The sequence below is a fragment of the Tenrec ecaudatus genome, chromosome 5 (assembly GCF_050624435.1).
Source record: "Tenrec ecaudatus isolate mTenEca1 chromosome 5, mTenEca1.hap1, whole genome shotgun sequence".
Classification (NCBI taxonomy): domain Eukaryota; kingdom Metazoa; phylum Chordata; class Mammalia; order Afrosoricida; family Tenrecidae; genus Tenrec; species Tenrec ecaudatus.
The window spans coordinates 12,353,244-12,361,933 of record NC_134534.1 but is presented as its reverse complement, the minus strand read 5'-3'; the positions used below and the strand labels follow the sequence as shown (position 1 = coordinate 12,361,933).

The following is an 8,690-nucleotide window of genomic DNA, read 5'->3' as shown; positions in this document are numbered from 1 at the left end:
TTCAACATCATTTTTTAAATAAATAAATAAAACTTCCTCAGAGTCGATTCCAACTGATGGGACAGAGGAGAACCCACCCCCCACGCCCCTTAGACTGGAATGTCCGAGGCTGTCTAGGTTTACGGGAGCAGACTGCTTCTTCTTTTGCTCCCAGGGGTGACTGGCATGTTTGAACCACCGGCTCCTGGCTTAGGAGCCCAGTGCCTCATCGGATAATTCTCTACATTGTAACAAGGGGCAATTCCGCACTGGCTGCAAGGGGGCATGCAACAACTGAGAAGGAACCCAGATCTCAGCGGAGCCACTGCTCCCCAGCTACCTTCCTCCTCCCCGCTCCCGCCCAGTGGCTGTTTAGCCTCCAGCAGGGCCAGGCACAAGGGGCCAGGTTTACAGGCAAACCAAGAAGGGCCTTCCTGTTTCATGCCCCCTAAGGGCATATTGGCAGCCCCCAGGACTTAGTGGTTACCCAATGGGCTGCTAACTGCTAGGTCAGCAATTCGAAACTACCACTTGCTCCAAGGGAGCAAGGCAAGATTTTCTACTCCCGTAAAGAGGTCTCTGTGAGTCGGAACTGATTCGATGGCGAGTTTGGGGTTTCTTGGTTATAAGGTCACATGTAAGGGAGAGGCGCTGGCATGTACGTTCCTGTAATTAAAAAGGCACACCATGCCCATGGAAGCATGGGCAGCCTTTCCTAAGGATTCTCACCTCCGTGGCACAGCCGTGCCCTTAAGTTTACATGGAACGTGGTTCCTTCGACTTTTCGCAATAGGATCTGAGAAAGATCCTCCTCGCTATCAAAACATCCGGCCATTGTTCACCAGCCCGGATAGTTTTCAGTTAAAAAATAACAAGAAGCAAAGCCAAGAATTCTGCATCTTACTTCACTGCGCCTCCCCTTTCCCTCCCCGCTACGCCCCCACCCCCACCCCCGCCAGCTTCTTGTTTTAAAACTAAGATGGTGTGGGTGGGCTACACGGTTTGTTTTGCTGGAGATTTTTTTAAACGTGCGTCCTTGTTAATGATTTCCCATTTCCCATCAATACCACCGCTTCCCCCCAACGGGTGCTGTCCACTGTCAATCAGTGGTGACGGATTCATTTTCACCCCGCTTGTGCGATTGAACAGCCGCCTCCAAGCCACTTTTTCCTCCAGCCAGCCATCTCTCCCCGCCCCTCGGCAGCCAGCGAGAAGTCGTCTTAAAAGAAGCTGCTGGGAAGGGGCCGCCCCTCCCCCCCCCATTCCCTACCCCCGCCGGGCACCGCTGGAAGCCCCAGCCCCCACCCGACCCCCGCCCTCGGTGGCTGCTGGAGAGCGGTGGTCTCGGCTGCCAGTAGAGGGCGCACGCGCCTTATTTTCGCCCCGCCGGGCGCGGGTGCAGCCCGGGGAGGGGGAGGGGGTAGGCGGGGGGAAGTAGGCTTTGCAGCAAAACCAAGCCTGGGGATTGGTCGCTTCCCGCGTTTTCCGCGGAGGCCTGGAGGCTGGAGTAAGTAATTTGCAATCCTTAAAATTAAACCCTTGAGCCCCGGTGGCGCTGTCGGGTAAGCTTTGGACTGATCCCTCAAGGTTGAGGTTCAAGCCCACCTGCCGCTCTGGGGCAGAAAAATGAGACTGTCTGCTCCGGGTCAGGGGCCACTGGATGGAAGTGGGTTTGGTTAGCTTTTTAAAAGCGGAATAGAGTCAGCGCCCGATATGGAGGAAATTCCCACTGTTTAAACAATCAAACACTACAGGCTCGTCAGGAACGCAGGCTTCCTCCTTCCTGGGCTTTTGGGGTAGAATGAAAAAGTTTACTTTAAAAGGCTTTGGGTCAGGGAGCAGGGATGGAAAGATTGTCTTTGTTCTTGACGCCCTGGTATAATCCAAAATAGCAGATCCGAAGGGAATGTGCATTCTACATGAAATAGATTCACCCAGGAAGCCAACGAATATTGTGTCGGGCTGATACACGGACTGGATTGACGTGGATTAGATATAATACACTTACACCATGATATATATTTTAATTTGGGGGAGGGGGTCAATGAAGTAGGAAATGAATACCTGCAATGCTGTCAGGTTTTAATTAGCTCAAGCTTCCCTACCCCTCCTCAGATATCAGCACCACCACCCCGGGAAAAAAGGCTCATAACTAATATTGAGCTCCTGGCCTTTTATTGGAATCGATGCATTTTTTGTGCGTTATCACAATTCCAATAATAAAAGGGAAAAAATCCCGGAAGTGAACGTCCGGGGCAGAAAGAGTTAACGGTTTTCTTTCTCAGGGTCTCCGCCGCCTCTGTGGGCTCCGTCTGCAACCTGGCCTCCTCTTCGCGGACCCCCCCCCCCGCCTTTCGGGGAGTCCAGTCCAGTGCACACCCACCCACCCACACTCTCGCGTCTAGCTCCTTTGATTTCCCTAAGGGCGCCCCAGCCTGGTGCAAACTGGCGCCACGGGGCGCAAAGAGGATTTGTCTCTTCCTGAAACCTGGCTACGGAATTGGGAACTCCATGTGGGAGGCGCAGGAATGGGGCTGGGGGGGCCGACTTGCAGACCACGGCGGGGGAGTGTCCGCCGCGGCGCGGATCCGCAACGGCGCAGATCTCCCAGCCCGGATCGAAAACACGCAGAGCCATAGGGGAGATTATGAGCGCGTCCGCCCACCTCCCGCGTGGGTCCCGGGGCGAGTCCGCGGGGGCGGGGCGGCGGAGGGGGCTTCTGCAGCTTTGGCAGCAAATTGGAGGATTCCTTCGAGGTGGTGGGTGCTCAGTCGGGAAGGCTGGAATCACCTAATGCCTAATGCATCACACCCCCAAGACATGCACGGGTGTGTAGTTTTAACACGGTCTCGGCAGATACGTGGCAAGATGTCCCACGCTATTTTCATAATGCCAGGCATTTTCCTCCCTATATTATTCATACACACACACACACTCGGAGAGCACGCGCGGAAACACCCCTTTCTCGCCTCCTTTCTTCGCTGGACTTATTTTCAAAACGCTGGCCTTTCCCTGGCCTTAGGGAGGCGCCCTCCCGCGCGCCAAGGACGTGCGTGGCGCAGCCGTGGATACGCAGTGTCTTCGCAGTGTACCCGGGCTGCCTCGGCCGTCCCGCCCGCGATGATTTATGCACACAGGACAAGTAGTCGGTTGGTCAGAGCCAGCGCTGCGCCAGAGGGGAAAGCACGGGCCGGGAGACTGCTGGAGAAGGAGCCGGAGAAAATGGTCGGCGCAAGCGATTAATTCACGGAGCGATCGCACTCAGTGCACATCGGAAAGCGCAGCGCACGGGAGGGAGCCTGCGAGTCTCCTCCCCGCGGCCCTCCCTCCTCCCCGAGAGCCCCTCCCGGGCTCAGAAAAGAGAGGACCAACCAAAGCCCACTGCCATCGAGTCGATTCCCACTCCAAGCTTGCCTCCCCAGCGAATCCCCGCCCCCCGGCCCTTTATAAGGCGAGGGTGGGCGCAGACAAGGAGCCCCGAGCTGCGGCCGCGCCCTGGCTGGCGACTGTCTCCCTCCAGGCCTCAAGGAGGGCTGGGCTTCTCCGAGGCTTGGCGGGAAAAGAGAGCGGAGGGGAGGGTTCTTAGATCGGTATAAAAGCCGGTTTTCGGGCATTATCTGACTGTCGCTGTAGTAATTCCAGCGAGAGGCAGAGGGAGCGAGCGGGCGCGCCGCCGAGGGTGCCAGAATCTAGCTACCGGAGAGCCGAGCCGCGCTCCCGGAGCCCGGGGCTGGGACCCAGATCCGGAGTGAAAGGGGGCTTCTCCTCCGGCCCCGCCGCCCTCCACCCGCGGTCCGCAGCCGGGCAGTAGCTGCCGCGAAACTTTGCTCTTGCCGCGAACGGGCACTTTGCACTGGAACTTACAAAACCCGGGCGAAGACACTGACTCCCGGAGCGGGAGGCGAGTCCGTCTGACTGGGAAGCACTTTCCCCGCTGCTGCCCGACACCCACTGCCTCTGAAAGGCGCTCCTCGCCGCCGCTAGGCGCTGGATTTCCTCCGGAGGGTGGAAAAGCCGGTAAGCACCGGAATCGTTTTGCCTTTGGAAGATTTTCGCTACAGCTTTCCTGGCGCAATGAGCCTCGAACGCCCGAATCGGGGTTATCTGGTCTGCCCATCCTTGCGCGAGTGGCACTTTTCTCGAGTAGTTGTGGTTGGTCGGGGTGGAGTGGGGTGGGGTGGGGGGCGCACATCCGAACGGAGGAGAGTGACTTGTCACAGCGGGAGGGGGACACCGGGTGCGTTGCAGAAGCTAGCCTTGAGAGACCTTATTGCTTGTGTGGACGCAGAGCCCAGACGGGCAAACATTCGTTGCTTCTTCCTTTTATTTATTTTGTTTGGGGGCGGGGGTGCCTATGCTTAGTGGTGGACGGAAAGCTTTGCATCCCAAGCCCCTTAAGTAAGGGCGAGTACGTACTGCGTGTTCGAGCCAGGGCACCGCAGCTGACGACTGTCGCTAGTCTCCAAGAGGGTATTTAAATTTCGGCTAGCCGCGTTTCTGACAACTAGCAAGAGACACTGCGGCGCGTCCCGCCCGCCGGTGCCCGCGGAGCTTCCAACTCGCCCTCCCCTTCTCTTTTTTAGTTGGCATTTGGCTTTAAAAAATATTAATAATGAAATCTTGTTCTCGAAGAGGTGCTAGCTAGGACTTGGGCTGGGGCGCCGGGGGGAGCTGGGGGTGCAAAAGGAACCGCTGGGGCAGAGATGTCTGACCCTTCTGGAATCTTTGGGGGAAATCGGGACCAATTCCCACACCCCGCCTCAGTCCCCTGCCGCCCTCCGAGGGCGCCCCCGCGCCCCCAAGGTGCCGAGTGGCTGCGAGGAGCGGGCTCCGGGCTTTCCCCACCAGCTGTTACCCTCGGCGGGGCGGGGAAAGCCACCCGGCTCGGGGTGCAGAGTCGCAGCGGGGGCTCTAGCGCAGTTGTGTCGCCGAATTAGGTTGGGAAGGGAGGTGCCCTGGTTAACACCCCCACCTCCCCTTTATGGGGCGAGGTGTTAAAGTCCGCGGCTGAGCTTGCCACCCCAGCCCGGGAGAGGAAAAAACGCCGGCCGGGGAAGGAAGGGGGCGCGCTGAGGGTGGGGATGGAGGAGGCGGCGCTGGCGGGGAAGAGGGCGCGAGTGGGGCCGGGCGCGGCGCGGGGCCGCTGGGACTGAGCGGGGGTGGGGTGGGGGGTGCGCGCCGCCGCCAGTGCTGCGGCGCCTTTCTCCTTATGGTGGCGCAAAACTTTGCGCCTTCGGATTTGGCAGATAGTATTTATTCTTCACCGCCGCCGCCTCCTTCGGCTACTTAGGGAGGCCAAGGCCGATTTTGATCCCTCAGCAGCTGCTGGGCGGGACTCCCAGACCTCGGACCCCTCAAATCCCGGGGGGTCGGAGCTCGGCTGGCACTGTGCTGCTGGATCCCCAAGTGCGTGTGTGGTAGATACTAAGGGGTGGCGGGAGGCAGCGCGCGAGTCCGGTCTCCCAGCCCGCTGTAGCGAGAGCCCTGGAATGGGGGGTGGCGCGGGATGGTCGCGTGCGCTTTGAGCCCTGCGCCCAGGGTCGGTTCCAGCCGTGACCCCTCACTCAAGACCGGTCCCTCGCTTTGTGTGCCCCCCTTCAGCAGGCTGCCACGATGCCGCTCAACGTCAACTTCGCCAGCAGGAATTACGACCTGGACTACGACTCGGTGCAGCCCTATTTCTTCGACGAGGAGGAGAATTTCTACCAGCAGCAGCAGCAGAGCGAGTTGCAGCCGCCGGCGCCCAGCGAGGATATCTGGAAGAAATTCGAGCTGCTGCCCACCCCGCCCCTGTCCCCAAGTCGCCGCTCCGGGCTCTGCTCCCCCTCCTACAACCTGGCCTTCGCGTCCTTCTCCCCCGGGGGAGACGGTGGCGGCGGCGGCAGCTTTTCCACGGCGGACCAGTTGGAGATGGTGACCGAGCTGCTGGGGGGGGACATGGTAAACCAGAGCTTCATCTGCGACCCGGACGACGAGACCTTCATCAAAAACATCATCATCCAGGACTGTATGTGGAGCGGCTTCTCTGCCGCAGCCAAACTGGTTTCGGAGAAGCTGGCCTCCTACCAGGCTGCGCGCAAAGACAGCAGCTGCCAGAGCCCAGTCCGCGGCCACGACGCCTGCTCCACCTCCAGTCTGTACCTGCAGGACCTGAGCGCCGCCGCCTCTGAGTGCATTGACCCCTCCGTCGTCTTCCCCTACCCGCTCCACGAAGGCGGCTCGCCCAAGCCCTGCTCCTCGCCGGACTCCACCGCCTTCTCGTCCTCGGACTCCCTGCTCTCGGCCGAGTCCTCCCCATTGGCCAGCCCCGAGACCCCAGCGCTCCACGAGGAGACACCCCCCACGACCAGCAGCGACTCTGGTAAGCCGGCCCCCTCCCGCCCTGTGCGTGGCTGCGGCTGGCCAGTCCTCCCAGCCTTCTCTTGTCTTGTATTTGGAAGAAGGGGCAGCTTGGCAAGGGTGTGTGTGGGAACTCTGCACCTCTGCTCACTCGTGGGTTCCCCCACCCCCAGACCGCCCTGGTTGCCAGCACCCCCACCCCCACCTCTCCCGCCCCTTAGGAATTCCGTTTGGGTTTTTAAGTCTTCTGGCTTATCATGCAATTGAATCCACTCCCTTTTACCTCTCTTCAGCATGTTAATTGCCCTGTGGAGGAGGGGGAGCGGTGAATGAGGAAAGGGATTGATCTCAGTGAGAGTGAAAGAACTACCTCCCTCTTCCCTGAACTTCTGAGAAGTTGTTGGGGTTTAATGGGCTATGAATCTAGAAAAATAAAGAGGGAAGCAGGGAGGCGGGAGGGCTTGGGATCCCCGAAGCCTGCTTGAACACTTCAAAAAAGAAAACCTTTGCCAAAATGGAACTTTTTTCCTCCTGCCTTAGGACTTTTTGGCAAAACTGCCAAGACTTTCTTCCCCCCTCCTTTTTTGCACTTCCAGTAAAATTGGGAGTGGTCAAAATCATACCAAAGAGATTTGCAGCTATCATTCGCAACACCTGAAGGCCTTGTGGTGAAGTCCCTTGAAAAATAGGAGGTGCTTGGGAATGTCTTTGCTTTGGGTGTGTCCAAAGCCTCATTAAGTCTTAGGTAAGAATTGGCATCTATGTTACATCCTGGTGGATTGTCCTCTTCTGGCCTGAGCTGTGACCCCAGCTGTCACTCTCCCTCCCTTCCCCCCCCCCCCTCCAGTGAAGATCTGGAGAGGTGACAAGGGTGATCTTTAGTTTGATTCCTTTCAGTGATCAAGCCAGTCCCTTGTGGAGAACCCCGGGACCAACATACGGCATTCTACTTACTGAGCATTAATTTAATCTGCTTATTGATTGCTTTTCGAGACCACTGCTAACCTGGTGCCTTTTCCATTTCCTTTCTTAAAGAGGAAGAACAAGAGGATGAGGAAATCGATGTTGTTTCTGTGGAAAAGAGGCAGCCCCCCGCCAAAAGGTCAGAAGCGGGGTCACCCCCTGCCAGAGGCCACAGCAAGCCTCCCCACAGTCCGCTGGTGCTCAAGAGGTGTCATGTCTCCACCCATCAGCACAACTACGCCGCCCCGCCCTCCACCAGGAGGGACTACCCGGCCACCAAGAGGGCCAAGTTGGACAGTGGCAGGGTCCTGAAACAGATCAGCAACAACCGCAAATGTGCCAGCCCCAGGTCCTCAGACACGGAGGAGAACGACAAGAGGCGGACACATAACGTTTTGGAACGCCAGAGGAGGAACGAGCTGAAACGAAGCTTTTTCGCCCTCCGAGACCAGATCCCCGAGTTGGAAAACAACGAAAAGGCCCCCAAGGTAGTGATCCTTAAAAAAGCCACGGCGTACATCTTGGCCATCCAAGCGGAGGAGCAGAGGCTCCTCTCGGAGAAGGACCTGTTGCGTAAACGGAGGGATCAGTTTAAACACAAACTCGAACAGCTACGGAACTCTTGCGCGTGTGCTTAAGGGTGCCTGTGCTTGAAGGAACTGGAAAAAGTAAGGGGGAGGCTCCTTCTGACAGAACTGCGGCAATCCATTAGGAATGAACTTGCTTCCAATGCATGGTCAACTGCAACCTCACAACCTTGGCTTGATCTTGGGACTGAAAGGTTTAGCCATAATGTAAACTGCCTCAAAATGGAACTCTGGGCATAAAAGAACGTTTTGTTGGTTTGTTTTTATGCTTGCCATCTTTTTGTTTCTTTTGTTTTCTGTAACAGATTTGTATTTAAGAATTGTTTTTTTAAAATTCTAAGGTTTACCCAATTTTCCTGTGTAAATATGGCCATTAAATGTAAATAACTTTAATAAAACATTTATAGCAGTTATACAAGATTTCAAACCATGTATTATAAACCATAATTTTTTTTATTTAAGTACCTTTTCCTTTTTAAAGTCGATTTTTTTCTATGGTTTTTAGAAAAAAAATAAAATACTTGGCAAATATATAATTGAGCCAAATCTTACATTGAGTGGTTTTTGTTTGTTTGGTTTGGTTGGTTTCTGGTTTTTGTTTTTTGTTTGTTTGTTTGTTTTCTTTCTTAATCCCTTTCCTCAATTACAGAATTTAGCCCTTCCAAGAGTGGCTGAGTTTACAAAGATGGCTAAAGGAGTTATTTTAAGAAAAGACCATGGCTTTTCTTTGTTAAGATAGGTTGGTGGGTGGGGCGGGGTGCAGAGGGGAAAACTTTAAAGTCTAAGTTCTAAGGATAAGATGCTTCCTGGAGATTGGTGATA

At 56.1% G+C, this 8,690-nt stretch overlaps 1 protein-coding gene across 4 annotated transcripts; it reads left to right on the top strand.

Moving 5' to 3' along the window:
* The first annotated feature begins 3,439 nt into the window (after nt 1–3,439).
* On the top strand, nt 3,440–8,395 carry MYC (MYC proto-oncogene, bHLH transcription factor). 4 transcript variants are annotated; one of them, XM_075549268.1, is made up of 3 exons: nt 3,440–3,996; nt 5,584–6,340; nt 7,354–8,395. In XM_075549268.1, exons 2-3 carry the CDS (start codon nt 5,593–5,595, stop codon nt 7,917–7,919), a joined length of 1,314 nt encoding a protein of 437 aa, XP_075405383.1. In that variant the 5' UTR covers nt 3,440–3,996; nt 5,584–5,592; the 3' UTR covers nt 7,920–8,395. The 4 variants fall into 4 exon arrangements, with proteins under 4 accessions (XP_075405383.1, XP_075405386.1, XP_075405385.1 ...); XM_075549271.1 differs by having other exon boundaries at nt 3,973–3,996; nt 5,581–6,340; XM_075549270.1 differs by lacking the exon at nt 3,440–3,996 and adding an exon at nt 5,195–5,385.
* Nucleotides 8,396–8,690: the final 295 nt, after the last annotated feature.